Source organism: Pithys albifrons, chromosome Z (genome assembly GCF_047495875.1).
Source record: "Pithys albifrons albifrons isolate INPA30051 chromosome Z, PitAlb_v1, whole genome shotgun sequence".
NCBI lineage: Eukaryota > Metazoa > Chordata > Aves > Passeriformes > Thamnophilidae > Pithys > Pithys albifrons.
In genome coordinates, this window is record NC_092497.1 from 11,949,482 (window position 1) to 11,970,874 (window position 21,393).

Genomic DNA, 21,393 nt, shown 5'->3' on the forward strand with positions numbered 1-21,393 from the left:
TTAAAAACAAACAAACAAACAAAAAAAAAACCCCTTAAACAATTGTGACATTACTAATACTGCAAGTTCTCAAAACAAGAGAACCAGAAGTTCCTTGGAAGTTTTGCTTGTTAGATGGGAATAAATGGCAGAGGTTTTTAAGTGAAAGAGAAAGGAAAGTGCCATGAAGATAAGATGGTAAGTTTGTTTCCTGCCTTTTTTTGTTCAGCCATGACTACTTTTGTCAAAGTAGGGGGGAGGAGGCATGGTTTATCACAGGATAGCTCATCTTTGAGCAAGTCCAGTAAAAGGATATAAGGATGATTAAGGGACTGGTACATCTCTCTTATGAGGAAAAGCAGAGGGACCCTGGTCTGTTCAGCCTCGAGAAGAGATGATTGAGAGGCTGCAGTGTCTCCCTCACTGGAGATACTCAAGAACCATCTGGACACAATCCCATGCCATGTACTCTGGGATGGCCCTGCTTGAGCAGGGAGGCTGGGCCAGATAACCCACTGCGGACCCTTCCAGCCATACCCATTCTGTGATTCTGAGTGTTTCATTGAAATGTGTCATTTGCATAAACATGATACAGAAAATCTTTATTGATTTGATTTTAGGTATATGGAAATAAAACCAGATGGGAGAGATAAGGCACAGGGTACTTGTAACTTTATACTCACATCATTGTAATAAAAGCTGATGTTAAGTACAAAAAATGATCGCACTGATAGCTCAAGTCCATAACTAATGTGTGTGTGTGTGTGGCTCAGCTTCGCGAACGAAGATTTGGGAACTGTAAAAGCACAGAAAAGGTGGAGCTTCTTACATTAGTAGCACGTAGTACATCCTTCAATACCTTTAACATTTTTAACACTTTAGCATTTCTATTGTTGAAATAAATAGTTATTTTATCCCCTTTCATGTATTAGTAAGATACTATATTAGTAAAATACATTAGTAACATTTCCATTGTTACAAGAAATACTTATCCCCTTTTATGAATTACTAACATTTTATATTGTTTTCATTAACTACTGAAATACATTTTCAACTTCAGAATGAGCACCATCATAATTATTTGTTTGTTCAAACACTGCTTTCCAAACTGTATGTATATTTTTTGTCTGCTTGCTATTTTGACAAAGATTCATAAAGAAAGATACTATTTTGAAGTCTTGGAAGCCATACAGGATGTTTTTATGAAAAGACTTCCAAAGGAAAACTAACTCTAATCTATTCTGTCTCCTCTAGCATGCAGTGGATTTTAAAGGGAAAGATCATAAGAAAGATGATAATATGAATTCCAGAAACAGTTTTCTCTTAATAGATTTGTAAATAAAAGCATCAATATACATGATGGGCAACTCTCTCTTCTCTCTGCAAGTTCACAGCTCTTACTACATTGATACAGATTTTCAGTCACTTTGTGTGGCTGAATCATTGCCAGGATTTTCTTTGTGTAACAGAGCAAACACTGACCATTTAAATGTTAGTGTTCTGATGGCATTAAACCTCAAAGAAAATATTGACAAAGACATAGGTAAACATTGCAAAATTTCTTTCCTAGCCTGACAGTAGAAGCAGAGTTTTGTTACCTCAGCTCCTGGATCACAGGTTTATGTGGCACAGTCCTATAAATCCAGATAATTTCCTCCTTTGTCTATTTTTATGCCCCATTTTTCCCATTAATATTTGTCCTCCCAGGAAATACTGGGTTAATAGAAGTTAGTGAGTTAATGATGGCATCAAGCGAATTAAGAAAACAGCAGTCCTTCATTTTCTGCCCTTCTCCTGTTTGTCCTCCTTGAGGCTGTTGTGCTCCAGCCATCTCAGCACCCACATAGTGTTTCAAGCACAGTCCAGGGATTCAAGTCTTCCCAGCTTTACTATTCCGTAAGTGTGACATGAAGAGCCACAAAACAAAACAAAACAACAAAACTAAACAAAACAAAACAAAAGGTAAAATGTGGTTTCTTCATAAGGCAGGATGAAGATGCTGTACTGAGGTTTGCCATACACCGACACTCTTTTTGGGCCTACAGTGGAGACACAGTCATCAACAACAAAAGGTAGCTTAGGCTTTTATAGGCTTGTTATAATTAATAAGAATCTACCTAAGGGAAAATTGGTTTTCCTGAGAATAAATTACTCACTCTACTCTTGAAAACATAGAAAAAGGTTGAAGCTGATGCATCTCTGTGGAGGCACTTGACGCTGAAATTAATCATTTATTTGTGCTGTTGTGAGTTCATATCCTGCAGAGCTTCTAAGAGCTGATCCGCTCAACACTGCATCTGGCTGAACAGTGTTGATTTTGTATGTGCAACATTAATAAAAAAAGGAAAAAAAATCAAACCCATGATAAACACCATATTTGGCAGTAGTCTCTCAGTGTTCATTAACCATATTGCATTAGCAGGTATCTTCATGTGGCTTAACATATAGTGAGTGGAAACAACAGTTTTCAGGAAAGAGGAAGCACAGCATAAATATAGTATATCACCTTTACAAATAAAGGATTTCCAAAACTCTGTCAATATTATAAAAATAAGAATGAAGCATCACATGCAATCAAATACAAACAACCAGGCTTATGTACTTACCCTCCAGTAATTCCTGATAGTGCTTTTCAGAACTGAATTTATTTACAATATTCTGTAAAGAGCAAATGCCATTTCACTCAAAGTTAGATGCATAAAGAAAACAGAGAGAAGAGAGATGCTACTATATGAATACTGCCATATCCAATTTCAAGATTTTAGTGGCTTTCAGCCATTCATCAAATTCCTACTTTTGCCAACTTTATTTTTTCAATTACAATATCAAAATTGAGAGACTAGTTTTTAAAAAGGAAGAAATGGCAGCTGTTCCTCACAGGCAGATTTTTAGGTGCCTACACATGGATTTGCAGGGCAGCCTTAGGCAGACTTTCCTGACAAGCCTAGCCAGTACTTTCACTTCATTTATACTGAAACAGCAGGATCCAGTACAAAACAATTACTCTATAATTATTTTTTTAAAAATTGCCTTCAACCTTTTTTATATTCCAAACATTTTTCACACACAAATCTGGTTTTGGCCATAGCTGATAACGAAGTGATCCTATTTAGCTGATGTTATTAATCATAACACAACTGCACCCTGTATGGTCTCCGACAACCTGTTTGATCCTGCAGGTTTTGACTAGCAGAAGGCAACAGCCCCAAACTTAAAATACTTGAAAAACAAGATAAACAATAACTTTCTAGCTAACTCAGTCCTTTTATATTATTTCAATTTATGCCATACTTCATCTATTAACTTCCACAAATTGGTAATGAGGAGTTTCATAATGAATTCTGATATAGGGCATCAAAATACCATCAGCAGACACACTGTCACATGCCATAGCACATGAACACACTGGTTGTGTGTATGTATCTGAGACATTAGGCAATCAGTTTTTTCAAGTCTCTGTTTCATAAAGCTCTGGAATTGCAACGGATCCAAGGAGGTAAGAGAGGACATGCCAGCAGTATCAACACCAGTGCTGCTGATCCAGAAAGAACACACTCCTCAGAGGAGATTTCTTCCAATGGCTTCTCACAGTCCTACTCCATGTATCGAACACAGAAAGCAACGAAGCAGCAGCCAACCAGTGCCACCGTAGATGCTGAAATCACAGTGACTGCGCTGCCAGCAACACTAACCAAGAGCCCCAGGCCCACGCCAAGAATGATCTGGGCCAGCTGGACCATGCAGGTGAGAGCAGCACAGTCAATGCCCTTCCCTCGCCCATGCTCTCCTGCTTGTTCCCCATTCTGCAGCTTCAGGCTCTGCAAATAATCACAAAAAACCCCAGTGAAATGGGACAGTGTCAACAATGTGCAGTGCTTGGCCATCATATTGTTACAACCCCCAGGTACAGCAAGGGAGCAAGCTCACTGCTTCCCTTATGGTATCACAGAGGTTATGGAGTGCAAACAGATGTTACAAGGAACAATGAGTTTTCCAAGCTTCCACCAAATTGTTCAGTTTTTCTCATCTGCAATTTTTCCCTCTATCCCTTCTCTGAAGGAAGCAATTTAAACTACCAGAAAAACTAGACATTTCTTTCAAGTTCAGGTCAAACTGACATTTAACAGCACAGGACGTCCTGTCATGGATAATTAGCTCTAATTCATGGCTGAAGGAATGCCTCAAAGGAATATCATACTGTCAAAGAATTGTCATAGAATTACAGAATGGTTTTGGTTGGAAGGCATCTTAAAGAACATCTCACTCCAACCTCGGTGCCATGGGCTGGTATACCTTCTACTACACCTGGTTGTTCAGACCTCCATCCACCAGGTATTCAACACTTCCAGGGAAGAGGCATACACAACTTCTCTTGGTAATCTATTCCAGTGCCTCACAGTAAAGAATGTTTTCCTGACATCTAATTTAAATCTACTCTCTTTCATTTTGAAGCCATTCATCCTTGTCCTGTAACTACATGCCATTGTAAAAGGTCTCTTTCCATCTTTCTTTCAGGCTCCCTTCAGGTACTGGAAGGCCACAATTATGTCACCCCTAAGCCTTCTCTTTTCAAGGCTGAACAGTTCCAATTCTCTCAGCCTTTCCTCATAGAAGAAGTACTCCTCCCTCCTAATCAACTTGGTTGCTTCCTCTGGACTCTCACCAACAGGTCCATGTCCTTCCTATGCTGGGGACCCCAGAGCTGGGTGCAGTTCTCCAGGTTGTTCTCATCAGAGCAGAGCAGAGGGGCAGAATCCTCTCCCTCACCTGCTGCCCACCCTGCTTTGGATGCAGCCCAGGACACATTTGGTTTCTGGGCTTTGAGTGCATGTGGCTGAGTCATGTCCAGCCTCTCACCCACCACCACTCCCAAGCCCTTCTCAGCAGGACTGCTCGCAATCTGTTCATCCCCAGTCTGCGTCGATACCAGGGGTTGCTGTGACCCAGGTGCAAGCACTTTGCCCTTGGTCTTGTTAAACCTCATAATGTTCATGGGTCCACTCCTCAAGCTTGTCCAGGTCCCTCTGGATGGCATCCTGCCCTTCAGGTGTGGCAACAGCACCACTCAGCTTGGTGTCACTTGAAAATTTGCTGATGGTGCACTCAATCTCTTTGTGTCATTAATGAAGCTATTAAATAACACTGGTCCCAATATGTACTGCTGGGGGCACCACTTGTCACTGCTGTCCATTGAGAATCTGACCCATTGATCACACCACTCTGGATGAGAGCTTCAAACCACTTTCTTGTCCGCTCATCAGATTCACCTCTTTTCAACTTAGAGAGAAAGATGGTGTGAGGAACCACATCAAAGAGTATACAGAATTGCAGATATGCCTCCCACACATACAGGAGCAATGTGCTCTGCAATTAAGGCTCAAAACACATAATAAAGGAATTCAGTACTAAAATCTAAATGTAATTACTTTATTGCTGGGGAAAAAAGTAACCTGAAAACAAATGTCCAGACTAGGATTCTTCTACACTACTGAGGACCACTGTTATCTGCTACGATATACATAGCAGAGCAAAACTCTTCACTTACTATATACAAGTATCTTGCATATTAGCACCCTGTGAGGCTGGTTGATCACTGGAACAGGTTGACCATAGGGTTTGTGCAGGCCCCATCCTTGGAGGTATTGAAACTAGACTGGACATGACCTGAGGCAGCGTTCTCCAGGTGGCCCTCCTCATGCAGATTGGACTAAATGATCTCTGGTAGTCCCTTCTAATTTCACCTGTTCTGTAATTCCCTCTAGGAAGGAATTATTCAGTTTTGTTGGGAAATCATGAGGTATTTTCATGTTTAATCTTCTTCTTGCATAAGGCTGTTGAACACAGGAGGCTGTTTTGTAATAAGAGATGCCCACAATGTAGGCACTGCTGTCTTCCAGTAAATGTATGCCCCTGGCTATTAAAGATGGGGTTTTTTGCTTTTTGCAAAACCTATTCTCTTGCCTTTGAGCTATTACCACAGAAAGCTCTCAAGTACTGGAGACAAACAATCTCTTCCTAATCCAGTAGAAAGAATTGAATCTGGATCCTTGGGAACAGCAGCACAGGACAGGAGTTGCAATGGCAGCTTTTTGAAACCCAGCACAGGATTTTGGTAGAATGCATAGTGAAGGAAAATGTCTGCTCTTTGTTCTTGGATGATACAAAGCCAATTTCAGACACACATTTTTATAAATCAGATCTATTCAGCTGGGCTGTTCTCAGTGTTCCTATGTGCCAGTAGTTTTGACCACAATCACATGAATGCATAAATGAATGAAATCTTGTGCTTTATATTTCCTCTTTATTTTTTCTGTAACTATCTCATATATTATAGAAGATAAACCTCAATCTGTCAATATCAAATCTAACATAAACTTACTTACTGAACATCTGCCGTACACTAAACAAGAAACGATTGTCTTACAAGTATCATTTTAATATATTGGCTGATTAAATATAAAGTTCATGCATACATCAGCATGTTGTATTTCCTTTCTGTCTTGGAACAGCTCTGAATCAGACCTAGACTAAAATTTTGCTTCTATTCCCTCTATCTGAGTTGGCTAGCCTGAGGTTAGAATTGTAATCTCACCCTAAGCAGAGTTCATTTCCCATCCTTTGAATATATCTTTTTAAACTCTATATCATGACCATTTGCAATTGGAAGAAGCAAAGAAATGAACTGAAAAATTAGGAATCAGATATATGAAATATTTAATCCCATTGAGACATCCTCCTAGGATTCAATAGAATAATAAAGGGTTTTCTTGTGTTCATGAGTCATAGTGCTGGTAGAAGTTGTACCACACAGCAGAAGAAGTTCTCTAGCACTGGATCTAGCCCTATCCTTGTCTCAACTAGATTTCTATGTAGTTTTGCAATGGTTCAAATTTTCCTTTATTTTTTTTCAGACATCCAAAAATATACTGAGAACTTTTCCCAAGTCCTCCCAACTCTCCCTAATTCTTCTTGTACCCAGCCGTCTACTAAATTAAGAGACTTGATCCTGCTGTGCCCAGTAACATGACACAAAGTGTGCAAGCTGTTCCAGATTTTCCTTGGAAACAGTATTTTATGCTGTTTGTTGGAGGATAAAAAACCAACCACAGACATTTAGAAAGATAATTAGAACATGATATATGATTTAATACTGAACTATAGAAAGATATTTCTACTTGAATTTCATGTGTTTATCAGCTACGAGCTTTTACAACACTTTGCAGTTAACTATAAATTCTGCCAGCCTTTTCAGGATTTTTATTAACCTCAAGCACTTGGAAGTCAAGCCCTCTGCTAATGCAGCTGGAGGGCACAGGATATAAGGTAGCCCATGAAGGTAATACAAGTGGAGTCCTGTTATCTGCTTACTGCCCAAACATGTGCTGTGATTGGCTTTGTTTCAGTTGTGATGATAAATAATTATTTGTCTCTTTGCTGAACTCTTTGGAACTGGGACATTAATTCTCTGTGTCAGAAACTTTTCATGTGTCATTGTTAATAGTTTGAAATGGAAATTAAAATTAAAAGCTGCTCATCATTATTTCTATCTAGTTTTCCCTTCAAATAAACTGAACATACACAGATAGATATAAACTTATGCTTCTCTAGATACTGCACTCACCTCTTCTTCCCTGTGGTACTCTGCAATGAGATGGAATGGCACTGTATACAATGTGCTGGACATGACTCCAAAGAGTGAACACAGAGTCAGAGTGGAATAGACATTGGGAAACAAGCCAATTAATCCAGTACCCAATCCAAAAAGCAGGTATCCAATGAAATAAAGTCCTTTTAATCCTATGTATGGCAGAAGAACTTTCTGTATATCTGTGAAAAGAAAGTGAAAATGCTGATAAGACTAAAACAAAACAGGCCACATTTCATCAGGGAGTTCCTTTAAGGTTGTGTTCTGTAAAATGCAATGAAGGTGATAATCTTACTGATTATGAAGTTGCCTCAAATTATTGTTGGTACCAAGTTGACAAAGAATACTTGCTCTCTCTGTGGAGATTTTTGTTCTGGCATAGCCAGCTATAGAAAAGAAATAGTTAACACCAATTCTGGAAGAACTACCCTTGTTGACCTCAACCTGATCTGAGAAATACTGAGAAAACTTCCCTGTCTGACCATCCAGGAGCTGCTCTGACAGTCACACTCAAACTCCATGACCTGTGACCAAGTTTGCAGACACACCCCACACTCACACATCCAGGCCAGGTTTCCTTCCTGGCTTGGTCCCAGGTTTCCTACAGCAGAGTCTCAGATCCTTAACATTATTTAATCATGGTACATCAACAAGATAACAGCTCAAGGAAGGACCCTGAACAAAGGAAACCCTGGGCTGTTTTACCCTCCCAGTCTAAACTCAGGAAAGTCTGGTATCATAGACTCCTGCTGTGTCTCTGAGTGTCCTGTCCCCTGGCAGTGCCACAGGGCCCCTGGCGCTTTATTGTGCAAAGGGTTGGTGCCAATTCATGGCCTCTTGCCTCTGGCTCCCACCACCCAGAGCTCAACCTGCAACTCACACTGTGGCTGCACCCAGAGCTACCTGTGCTGTTCCTCAACTGGAAGGCCATACAAAAGTGCCTCTAGATGACCTCCGAAGGTGAGATTTCCCTTAAGACTCTTCTAGATGTTCAATTCAGCCCTCGAAAATGCAACTTACTTGAGTTTTTGGATCACAAGTAGCTTTTTAATTCTTGGTAAGAGTTACAGTGAAATCTATCTGGGGAGTTGTGCTAGCATGTTTAGCCATTATTCTAGAGAGCAAGATCCAAGCTTCTGGCAAGAACTTCTGCATAGGGAATGCAAATGGGGGGAGGACACCTTCAAGAGCCTACAGCTACAGAATTGCTTGGTGAAAGACCATCTGATATTTAACTTCAGGATGATTTTCAGTGTTCGTGGTCAGTTCACAAGCAGAACAATGTCTTACTCCCAAAGTGCCCTTTCATCATGTGGTCAGGAACTGTTCACATTAAGATATGTATTTCTAACAATGCTGAGAAGGTAACATTTCTTGAAGTTTTAATGTGGAAAAAAACCCCAGTTAATTTGGCATCAATTTATGTTTTTTAAACAATGGCAAGTTGAAAACAGCTTCTAAACATGCTGTTGGAGTTCATTTGTGGGTACTTACAAGAATAGACTGAGGACGAAATTGCATTGATGCACAGTCCCCAGCATCCCATCTCTACTCCTGTTTTGTAGGTAAGGTAAAGTGTGGAGTTATGAGGTGCATAAGGATTACCCTGGTATACAACCTGAAAGAGATCACAAAGACCAGAGAAGGTTAGGATGACTGCATGTACAGAATGCTGCCTTCTTACAGGAACAGGTATCCAGAGCAGGACCTCATCCCTGGTAGGGAGCACCCAGGAAATCTGTTAAGCAGTATCCTTACTACCTCTCTATAATTCTTCAGGTTTCACACTCACTTCTGCCAGATTATCACATCCTAGGCTCCTCTTTATTTATTACCCTCTGCTTTTCCTGGACTGTCCATTCTACAATGATTCATTTGCTCTTTTTCCTTTGGGTGTCTCACTTCCCACTCTTCTTCTCTCTTCATTTCTGCCTTCTTGCCTTAGACTTTCTTTCCCTGATTCATCTACAAATAAGTTTTTTGTCTTCTCTTTCAGGCTTACCCCAATATACTCATTTTCCCACACAGTAATTATTTTATTCAATTCCTTATCTAGACAAGCAAAACTTGCTTTTCTTTCAGTCATTCTTATACACTGCAGGGAAAACCCCCTTCCATCTTGCCTTGCCTACAGAGAAAAAAATAGACAAGGAAATGGGAATACTGAGGAAACCACATAAAAAAAAGGAAGTGGCAATGAGTGGATTTGTGCTGGGGGCATATTGGTATTCTGGAAAAAAGGAGGCACGTTCGTGAAGAATCACTGTCAAGGGATACAGTCTTGCTGCCTTGTAATGGCATGGAAAAGGAGCACTGGGTACAAAGGCAAATAGTTGTTGGAAAAAAAGGACTCAGGAAAGATTTGCAGAGGTATGGAGGGACAGACAAATTCAAGAAGACACAAGGTTTCTGCTACCAAGGATCTCACTGTGTGCAAAGAGCTGCACAGCCTGAGGCCAGGGAGCGGGCAGTGCGAGGGAATGGCTTCGTGTGGATTGTGCCCACACACCAGGATAAGGGCAGCTGCATCCAAGCATTACTCCAGATAGATAACCTGTCCATTTCAAAGTGGCTTTGAAGCCAAAGCACAAAATGGATGTGTTTGGACCCACTCTGAGAGCTGGATTTAAAACGGTTAAATAGGCAGAAATAGCCTTACAAATGCTGAAAGGTTTTCCCCAACAATTCAATGGACTGGCTCAGAACAAGGGCCTGACCTCAATTTGCTGTTTTGCAAAACTCTTATTGAGCAATTCAGAAACAAATGGCTCAGACACCAATCCAATTTCTGCAGGATCATAACACTGTCTCATTTCTTTTTGATGGAGGAGGAGGTGCTATAAAGAAGGAGAAGCAAGAGGATTTTATGTTTTTACCTGTCCCATGAAATCTGTGAAGAAGAGCATGTTGGACAGGAAAGCCATCCATCCAAAGAGGTGACTCACACACAGGAAGCGATAGTGGGATGGCATGCTTAAAAGAGTCTTCAAGAGTGATTTAAGGGTCATCTGTCTTTGATCCTATAAACAAATATTTAAGAATAATCACTGTATTATTGTTCTGAAGGCTAATAATGTATCTGACAGCAAATGAAGAAGACGTCAGTATCTTTTTCATTGCTAAGCTTCTATAGGTTGTTTTTTTTCCTGGAAAAATTTACTTGTGTACTAAATGTTCTGCAATATATAAAATTCACAGAAACTCTAGGAGAGTTGGGATATGGTAACAGGATGTTATGTTTCTTGCTGTTATGATCAGTAGGATTACTATTTACATGTAGAACCGCAGGAAAATTTTTCTGCCAGAACAGATTCAGGGAGTTAAAAAAACCAAATCAAACCAAACCAAACCAAAAAAACAGGAAAAAAAAAAAGACAAAAAAAGAAGAAAATTTAAAGTTGCCACAATAAACAAACAGGTAAACAAACAAACAAGCAAAACACCAACAATGCTCACAATACTTTCTGACAATTAAAAGATATCACTTGTGGATTTCTGCGCATTTCTGAGACCTCATTACCATTCCATTTTATGTGTTAAATTCCCTAGAAAATGTGTTTTCCCAGAGAAACTTCTACCTCTTCAGGCAAATCATGAGATTTCCACTGTACACTGTCCTGTCTTGTGTGAAGCAGGGTGAGCAGTGATTCACTGCAGGAGATGCAGCATCAGTCCAGATCCTGGTACCCAGACAATATGAGCTCCAGCACCTGAACATGTGATGTCATAAGAGAAATAACTCAAAATCAAAGCATTATTGGTGCTGGTTAACAAATCTTACTGATGGGGAAACCCAAAATTTCTCACCATGTTCAATGTCTCATGTTATCTCCCTTCTCCTTGTCTTAGAACTGTGCCCAAATGCTTTTTCTCAAATTCTTTTCCAGTCCCATTTGTCAGATCACTAATATAATTTTAATATTATTTTAGTACCATAAGGTGTTCTTGATGTCAGATATTTTGACACATAATTCTTCCTACATTAAAGCTCATGCACAGTTCGTTGCTTTTAAATTAATAAAAATACTATTTTATCTGTGTGTGATGGAACACTTCAACTTTTTTTTTTTTTGCAACAACCGTGTTGGGAGAGATGGTTAGGGTAGCTATATGGTCATGAAATGTGGAACTGTAAGTTATGTTAAATACTGGAAATTGTTGAACTGAATTTTGTCTTCAATTTGCTTTAAGATGTCATTTTTTCCTTTCTTCCTTCAATATTGTTCTTACTTTTCACAATTCTGCTTTCATTTGAACTGGGTTATGCTGCAAGCTACTCTATGAATAATCACCACATTTAGAGTTGGAAAATACTTTGCTTCAGTGTGACGTTTTTAATCCTCATAGGAATGCCAAAATTCAAGTTGCTGACTTTCACCTTGAACTGCATATTGTCAAAATCCCTTGGAATTTCTCTTGGCATCACTGTCTCTTTTAAACAGGGTAAGCTGTATTTTTTTCTACAATTCTAAAAAACCCCACAACAATAACAAAAAAAAAAAAACAAACCAAAAAACCCTAAAAAATTCTACATTGGCTCATTAATGTTACTTCAGGGATAATTACTATCTTTTGACTTGACTTGGCTTATTTAGTTTCTTAACTCTTTCAAATAGTGCTTTAAATGGCCTTGCCAATCAAAGTGTTAACATAATGTCATGGAACTACAAAGGACACTGCTGTGATTACAAACAATAATTTGACAGCTAGATAGAAATGCTTTCTTTCTATTTAGATATTTTAGAGAGTGCAAATGGAAACTAAAGTGTTTAATGTGCACATTTAACATGAGCCACATGCTAATTTAAATAACATGCTGAAGTTTAAATGCTGTATCCTTCAAAAGCTCATTATACCAAATAATCTCTGTAAAACCACAACAAGTCAAGGGATAAGATGCTTTATAAGGACACAGAGGAATCAATATAACTTGATTTTTATGGCAGTGGACCCTGAATAATTTGGCACCATGCAAGAGAACACAAGGCTAATTGCTCTAGATGTCCGTTCATACTGCAACAGGTCAAATAATATTAATAATCATGTTAGCTATTAGCATGTGAGAGCACAGTCCTTAATTTAGAAGATATGGGGCCATGATGCTTGCAATAGCAAAAAAAATTTAAAAAAAAAAAAGAAGAAGAGAGAGAGACAGAGAAACAGAAAAACAGGAAGCCAAACCATTTCTTCAAGGAAGCAATTATAGTAATGAATGAATCAGAAAACATGTGCCACAAGAGACAGACAATTAAGGCAGTGAGTGTCTAGAATTTATACACATTCAGACACATCAAAGAAACATGAGACAGATCAAAGCACTGTCTCAAACAAGCTGCCCAGCCTAATCAAAGAGGAGGGCAATGGCACAAGCTTTCCTGAGCTTCACCTCAGGTGTCAGATGGCACTGATTCCATGGAATTAGTTCTTCCCAAGGCAGACACTACCCCAATCCATAGTATCCTCCCCATACTTTCACTGCATTGCTCTCTTTCCTTCATTTGCCTTCCTTTCTTCAGTGCCCAAGTGGTCCCAGCCATCAATGACACTCAGAATCTCCAACAATTCAGAGGATGCTCAGAGTGAGCAGCGTTGGTGAAGGATGCTGGCTGCTCAAGCTACCCTGCAGTGGGGAAGCTCTCACAGCACCACAGCCTGCTGGTCATATTCTCCTGACAATCGTTGCCTTGCTGTCTGCCCCTCTCTGCCCCTCTCTGTGTTTGCCTGGCATTCTCATCAGACAGTGTTCACCTGTCATACCTTCGTCTTGTATCTGTTGTAATAATATTTTTCTTCAGGTTAGAAATATCAAGTGCTATTATAAACTGAATTATAAATAGTAAAATATTATAAATCCCTTTTATTTATAGCTTAAACAGGAGCATAGGTTTCTAACCATCTGCAAATGCTCAGTACTTTTTACCTTCTTTATCAACTTCTATCAGGGATGGATATACATAAGGCCAAGAGATCAAAGGTGAAATTAAAACAACAAGCAACTGTTTCATCAGTTCAAGCAACTGTTTTTGTTATACTTAGCTTACTTAGAGTACCATAAGAGAGCCATGTGAATACCTTGCACTAAAAGTCATCAGTAAAACAGTAAAAACCATCATCTTGGAAATGATCATTCCCAAGATCATTCTAGAAATGTGCTCCCCAGGTATTTTTGGGGTAGATTCACCTCCTGGTTCCTTTAGATTGAATCAATCTCTCATAAAAATGCAGCAGAAACAAAATAACAGTGAGAATTTGAAAGTACCATTATTACCTCTCACCTTAAAATTCTACCAAAGACACAGCTACAACATCACTTCAAAATAAAACTAAAACTCTGGTAGCAAGGTAGCATAGTAGAAATTTTAAACACATTCACATTCTCAATAAATCCTCAATGAAATGTTGAGCAGTAACAAACCCAGATGTTTACTAGACCAGGGAACACACACTTTATGTGTACTATGTATGAAAGAAAGTATGTGGACTTCAGTGGACTTAACAGGTTGTATGGATGTGTGTGTGTGGGCTTACAGGCTGCATTTGTGATCTGTGATCTTGTTAACAACTTGATGTTAATTATATCAGGACTACTGGACAAAGTAGATCCTCTTATCAAAATTCACATGGAGAACGAATTGAGACTGACACAGAGCAAAAAACTGAATCTGGCTCTCCCTCATCTCCTCAATCCTTCCAAATACTCTAAACTTCAGGACTAGCCTGTTTCATCCCTCTTGCTGGCAACACTTTCCAAAAAATAAAAATTATACTTAAAAAAAAAAAAAGAAAAAAAAAGCAGTCCTTCTCTTGACTCTATATCCTTGTGGAGCATGCTTTTTCTGTGCATATGAAAAGGCTGCATTACAAATAGTCAGAATCAGCTAATTAAAGGGTCTCCAAGGATGCAGTGATACATCCTACAAAATCATCTCTGCACTTACCTCTGTACGTGATGCAGCTGCGCATTTCCCTGGTTTAGCTGCAGCCTTTATTTCAGTACATGTTGATTTTAAGTAACCATTCTTGATTTCCTCCTCTATGGAGTTATATTTATGGGGTTCTGTCACTTCCAACAAGAACTTTGCCTCTTCATTTTTATATCTGAGTGGGACTTCAGGAATACTGCACAGATGTATGGTAAGGCAGATTGTAAAAACCAAGGCTGCGAAGAGGAAAATCACCTGGAATTCTGATGCCAAGGAATATCCTAGTACAGTTTGACCCCAATCCATAGCACCTGTCAGGTAACCCAGGGCTCCTCCCAAACCTACAATGGTGAGGGGAAAAAAACCAAACTGGCATTGATAAAATAAACAAAAAGTACACAATACCCTCAACATGTGACCCCCTCTAGAAATGATGGAATAATCACTCTTCAAATATCAACCACAAGAAATGGGAATACTGAGCTAATCACAGACATGAACAGTTACTAAAACATCTCTTGAAAAATCTTCTCAGATCTGGTAGACAGAGCTTTTCAGAAAATGCCTGAACACACTGCAAAATAGGCCTTCATCTGTTTCCTTGCCTCTTTGAAGCTCTATTTTCTTTGAAATGGTAAATAATACAAGTAAAGCAAAATAAAATTCTACTGAAATTTATGGTTTGGTTTGTTTTAAATTTCACAGAACAAAAAATAATTTTTTAAATTATTTTGAGACTATCTATAGTTTAGACTTTGTAAAATACATTTTATATTGCTATACTGCCTCCATGTGAACTTTTTTTAGGAAAGCTTTGTTTTGTAGTTATACAAATCCAAGTCCCTCACCACTTGGAAAAGAAAACAAAAGGATCAAACACAAGTGTGTAATTCCATTTACCGATTTTCTCAGAAAAGGGAGACTAAAAGGTAAAATGAGAATGCTATCTTGTGCCTTGAAGTTAACAAACCCAGCATTCAGTTAATTAGTTTTTTACATTTTTTCTTTTTGCTATGGGTGCACAGTGAGATGCACAAGAAAGTGCATAGTGCTACATTCAGTACAGTGCTCCAGCTTTGTGGACTCCTGACACATGGTTGACCAGGTGGCTCTTCAGGATGTGTGGGAGTCCCACAGGATAGAAGCTTCTGAGGGACTTGGAAGCATTTCTGCTCTCCTGCTTAGGAGACCTAATGACAGTGTACAACAAAAGCCCTCTAACAAAAAGTAACAGCACCTAGAAAACTTTGAATTTTTATTTCATTCTGGATTTTCTGCACTTTTTCCCTCCTCCTGCGTCTGACTGCAGCTCTCCTTCATTGGCATTTCACAGGCAACTGTATCCTTGCTTGTTTCATGGAAAACAGTTTAAGCTGCTAATAGCTTTTGGAAGAAAATTTACACTTACAGATTTGTAGTGTATGTTTGCAGAAAGAATTTTTGACATTTGCTTACTGTTTTGAAAAAAATGAATCATGACATTGGAATGCAGCCTGAATGTTGTGTGTTGGATGTGTGAACTCTTCCACCAGTCTCAGTAGCCATAGGTTTCATAACTGCAGAGCTATCAAGTTACATGCTCAAACCTTAAACTGAAGACAAACTGGACATTAAAATCTTAGGCATACTTAGCATAAAAGGACTGAAAAAAAGTGGGGAAACAAAATAATATCTAAGATAGAAACTAGAAAAGAAATGGTAAGATTACTGTCTCTGTCTAATTGGGATAAAACAAGGAATGATAAACTGTATGGAATGGATATTAAGATTAGATTTTAGGGAAAATTGTCTAATACCAAGCCCAGTGAAGTTCTGGTACAGACTGCCTTGAGAGGGCTGCAGAACTCCTGTCAAGGCAGTTTTTCAAGAACAGACGAGGGAATTTCCAACTGGGAAGGGTTAAGATACTGATGAACTTGCTACAGTGGGCACAGGTGCTGGATCTAGTAATGCTATCTGCACCAGTTGTATATGATGTTATTTATCCCCCACCCTTTTTCACAGCTCAGTACACAAATGAATCAGCTAAATGTGTAACTGCAAATCTGGAGCTGTTTTTGTATCACCCAAGGAAAAATTGCAGCTAGGGTTCAAGCTGATGGCAAGAATACACATAGAGACTCACTTTTCTCTCTTTCCAAAAAAGTGATTCTTTAAAATTTTATCTGTCATTTCTAATGGACAATACTGATTTCATTCCCATGTTGCTTTAAGGTTCCCTTAAAATCTGCACAATGGGTATTTCATATGTCCGAAATCAGCCTGTTGTCAGTAGCTACCACATCTCCCTCCTTGAGCAAAGTAACTGCCACTGAATCTACATGGCTCTGCTTTTGGTGTGGCTCAGTAGCCACAAAAATCTGCTCTAACACAGATTGCATGACTTCTCAGGTAGTCTGCTTTTTGTCTAGTCCCTCCACAGGAACTGCTTTCAGATATGGCAGGAAGCTCCTCCTGATTCACTTCACAGTACACAGCCTTACGTGTCTTCCCTGTGCATTGTCTCAACACAGGGCTCATGTACTGCAGATCATTTCATAGAACCATAGAATGTTAAGCAGTTGGAAGGGACTTCAAAGGTCAGCTAGTCCCAGCCTTCCCTGCCATGGGCAGGGACACCTCCCACTAGACCAGGTTGCTCAAGATATTTTTATCCAGGCTTTGAACACTGCCAGGCTTGGAGCATCTACAACCTCCCTGGGCAATCTGTTCCTATATCTCACCACCCTCACAGTAAGAAGTTTCTTCCTAATAAGTAACCTAAATTTCTCCTCTTTCAATTTGTACTAATTATTCCCTGTCCTATCACTACAGTTCCTGATGAAGGATCCCTCTCTGGCTTCTCTGTAGATCCCTTCAAATACTGGCAAATACTATGAGGTCTCCATGCAACCTTCTCTTCTCCAGGCTAAGCAGCCCCAACTTTGTCAGCCTCACTTCACAGGGTGGGTGCTCCAGTCCTCTTAACAACTTTTTGGCCCTTCTCTGCACTTGCTCCGACACTTCCATGTTCTACTGTAAATCAGCAGCATCCTAAACATGTAAAAAGGCAAATGAAACTATTACCTGCATTTACAAGAGCCGGGACTGAATGACTTGGGCCTATTTTTGGAAGTTTTGAAGTTCTGAATTTTACACAGAACTCCTATTTTTATATAGCACATATTGGAGCATGGCTGAAGGAGTGGAAATCAACTATTTTGATTTGTGCAGCTCTGTCACATGCTCTCTGTCACATGCCAAGTCAAAAATGTTATTTTTAAGTGCAGTAGCAAGGAAACAAGTTACATGCAATAATTTTTGCTTCATCAAAAACCTGAAAAAAAATCAAAACAATCTGAATAAACACTGGTTCACTTTTTTAAAATAATTAACTGCTCTTACTTAAATCACAGCTATATTGCTGTAATTGTTAATGCCTGCAGCCTTCTGCAGCAGAATTTTGCAGCAGCAATCACAAGTTGCTGTTCTCTGGAGTAGTGAAAACTCAGCAACAAAAGACTCGTGACTGAAGTACAGGATCAGATGATCAGTTCATTCAAGATTAGAAACACAGTGAGGATAAAATCCATGCAATTACCTTCCCCTCCTTCAAGAGGAAGGGAGGAAAAGAAGGGATCTGAGTACCTGTAAAGAGGGCGTGGTAATGCAGACCCTTCTCTTTATCCTGATGAGAGCAGACATCAAATAAATACGCTTTGATGGGGCCATCAATAAAATCAGCTGCAAAATCAAAAAGCACTACTCCCAGCATGGTAATGACTATTGCCCACGTCCGCTGCTTTTCTCTCTCATCGATGAAAGCTACAAAAAGAAAAACAGCCTCATTCTGACAGCAACAGTGCCATGTTCTGCATAACCACATTTTACCTTTCCTGATACCTTCAAAACTAAAGAATCGCTAGTTATGCAAGAGAGAGCAGTGACACCAGAATTGGATCAGAGGAACAGGAGAATTGAGTCTGTGCAGCACTGAGGTGTGCTCAATTGACTTACTGCCTTGAGCCAGCATCTGCTCAGGGTGCTCCAAACCCCACAACCAAGAGTATCACCATCCTTATCTACTTTTAATCTCCATGGCATTCTCTGGTAGCCTAACACATGCATTCTGTAGTACTTTTTAGTTTATTCTATTTGTTTCACCCTTCCATTAGTTTAGATAATCAAGAGCTGACTGCAATGTCTCTTTCTGGGCAAATAAAATCAAGTATATTCAATATCAATGATATTCAGGTAGAGAACAAATCAATCCCTAAAAACGCACACCTCTCCCCTCTGCCAAGTCATAACATCAGCAACAATTTTTCATCATGACTTTAAGAAGTTACATCCCAAGCTGAAATACAGCAGTATCTGGGCACGTCACTCATATTTGATTTTGCACCTTCAAGGTGCAACAGGGTTTCCAAGGAGTTAAAGACTTTTGTTGTCCACAAGCATAACAAAGTCCCCAGTGCTGCAGTAATTAAATATAGTTATTTTGAATGCTATTCCATCCAAAATAGGGATTAACAGATATTCAGTTTGGATGTATGTTACATCACAAAGCTAATTACATTTAAGCTAATAAGGTAGATCTTAGTTCGTAATAACTTCTATGGACCTAACGAAACCTTTACTTGTATGAGCTTATCAGGCAAGCAAACAAACATATAGCAGACTGTAATCACATACACAAACTACAGAACACTATGTACATAGTACATAATGAGCAGCATTAGGATCAAATGCATACAAAGATTTCAGTGCTCCCCAGCTCCTTCAATACAGCTGAGTCATATGATACCCAGTTTTATCAGTTCACTCCAAGAAGGAGAAGAGGAGCCCCTCTCATTTTTCTGATTCAAAAGGCTAGGATGAGTTTTGTCTGTCAGCACAGTGCATGCGCCTCACTCACCTGAGATCATCACGTCCCCATTGAGGTACAAAGCCATGCCTATCAGCATTATGATGCCTAGACCCAGAATGTAAGGTCGCCTCCTGCCCCAGCTACAGGTGCAGTGATCACTGGCTGAACCTACCACGGGCTGCAGCACGAAGCCCAGGATAGGGCTGATGAGCCACACCAGGCTGTAGAGGTTCTTGGGCAGCCCTACACTGAGCAGCACCGGCGTGACAAAGGCGGCCTCCACGGCATAGCAGAACTCCCGGCCAAACATCGCCATGCTGTGCATGACCAGCCTTCCCACCGCTCGCTTTCTTGGCACCACTGCTCTGGTCCTCAGCAGTGACTGCCCCGGAGCCTCCTCCTTCTCCCTGGTGCTGTCCATGTCAGCCTTGGCCACTGCAGCCACGGGTGGAGGAGCCTTGTGGAAACTCTCTTTCACTAAGGTCATTGCTCCGGCTGCATGCAGCGCTGTGGCGGGTCGGTGCTGCCTGCTCCGGCTGACATGGGGCCCAGATCATATGCCGGGTGGGATCGGTCTGTGCTGGGGGAGGGATCACATACTTTCATGGCTCTGCGATCACAAGTTATGCCAGGAAGGGGGCGGGGAAGCATGTGTTAACATTAGCAGATCTGAGCTCTTGGGCATCTGCACAGCTCCCAGCTATCCACAACTAAGGAATTACTGTTTACACATGAAGCACACATGTAACAGGAACATACATCACATGGTCAAGGCGCAGGATTAGCCTGACTCAAAGCTATTCCTCTTGCTGCTGGAAGACAGCAGTGACATCAGGAATCTAGAGCCCTCATCTTTCCATTCAGTAAATATGAGCAATATGAACTGCCATTATCCTGCTGGTTGAACAGTGAGGAAAAATCTGTTTGTGTCCAGAAAAGGATTTCAATGCACTTCATGAGGATGAGTAAGTGAACCCTCCCATTTCCCTCAAGCATTGGTGGCAGATAAAAAGCTTGACAGAAATCTGTAAAACAGCAACTGGTAAGTATCTGCTGTGTACCACCCTCAAAAGAACTAATTATTTTCTTGGTATCCGAAAACAAAGGGTGTGCTGGTTTTGGCTGGGGTATCAGGATCACTTAGTTGGGTTCTTTTTAAACAGTCTTACCTGCCAAGGGAAATCATGGCAAGAAATCTGTAGTGACACATCTGATCTGTACCTCTCAGAAATCTGTAGTGACACATCCGATCTGTACCTCTCTGTACCTCTCAGTGTACCACCTGAGTGAGGTAGCTGATCCAATCTGTGCTGAAGTAACGTGAGTTTTTAAATTGACGTCAGAAATTTTGGGGTCAAAACTAACGTGAAATGGAAATTACATTTGACAACATTTGTTTTTCTCCAAGATGATCAGATGCACCTGGGACTGAGAAAATCAAATTCTACTATAAACGTACGTAATATTCAGTAGTGTTTACATTAGGGTGCTCATCACCTGGAAACTTAAGTTGCTTTTGGTTATTGTTTAGATAAGTTGTCAGGACCTACTAGATAATTCCTGGTTCCAGGAAGATGATCATGTAGTAGGATGTAAAGGGGTTTTTTATGGTTATAATGCTGACATTTTTGGCATGGTGCATACAAAATGAGCTGAAGTGTACCTCAGGTTTTAGAGCCTTTGTAAGCAACAAACTAATCTTCAGCAAAACACAGACAAAATTAAGGAAAAGCCCCAACTCTTCATGTCACAATTCTTCACATGCTGGACTACAGAATACTGTATTAAGGCCATGTTACTAATTCTTCTTAAAAACATACTTTCTTTTGCCTTGTAAAAGATGGTTTCAAATGACAGTTCAATTTTGAAAGAAATTAAAATAAATATGGAATAAGCATTGTTTAAAACCAGTTCAGCTAAGTTGCCAACCATTTTTCCATTAAGAGAGGAAAGGATTAATAGTTGGCAGGTATTTTAAAAATTAAAAAAAATTAATT

At 39.8% G+C, this 21,393-nt stretch overlaps 1 protein-coding gene across 1 annotated transcript; it reads right to left on the minus strand.

Moving 5' to 3' along the window:
• Positions 1-3,572: 3,572 nt before the first annotated feature.
• Positions 3,573-19,883, minus strand: SLC45A2 (solute carrier family 45 member 2). Its single transcript, XM_071580835.1, has 7 exons — positions 19,445-19,883; positions 18,175-18,351; positions 14,563-14,888; positions 10,501-10,644; positions 9,119-9,242; positions 7,601-7,806; positions 3,573-3,797 (listed from the first exon to the last, which is right to left on the minus strand). Exons 1-7 carry the CDS (start codon positions 19,881-19,883, stop codon positions 3,573-3,575), a joined length of 1,641 nt encoding a protein of 546 aa, XP_071436936.1.
• Between the last annotated feature and the right edge of the window lie 1,510 nt (positions 19,884-21,393).

Coding starts and splice junctions, on each gene's coding strand:
- SLC45A2 (XM_071580835.1), bottom strand. CDS start 19,883: ATGACCTTAGTGAAAGAGAGTTTCCACAAGGCTCCTCCACCCGTGGCT. Junction 14,889..18,174: donor TTACCACGCCCTCTTTACAG/GTACTCAGATCC, acceptor TCACCATTGTAG/GTTTGGGAGGAGCCCTGGGT. Junction 10,645..14,562: donor CAGCTGCATCACGTACAGAG/GTAAGTGCAGAG, acceptor ATTTGTTTATAG/GATCAAAGACAGATGACCCT.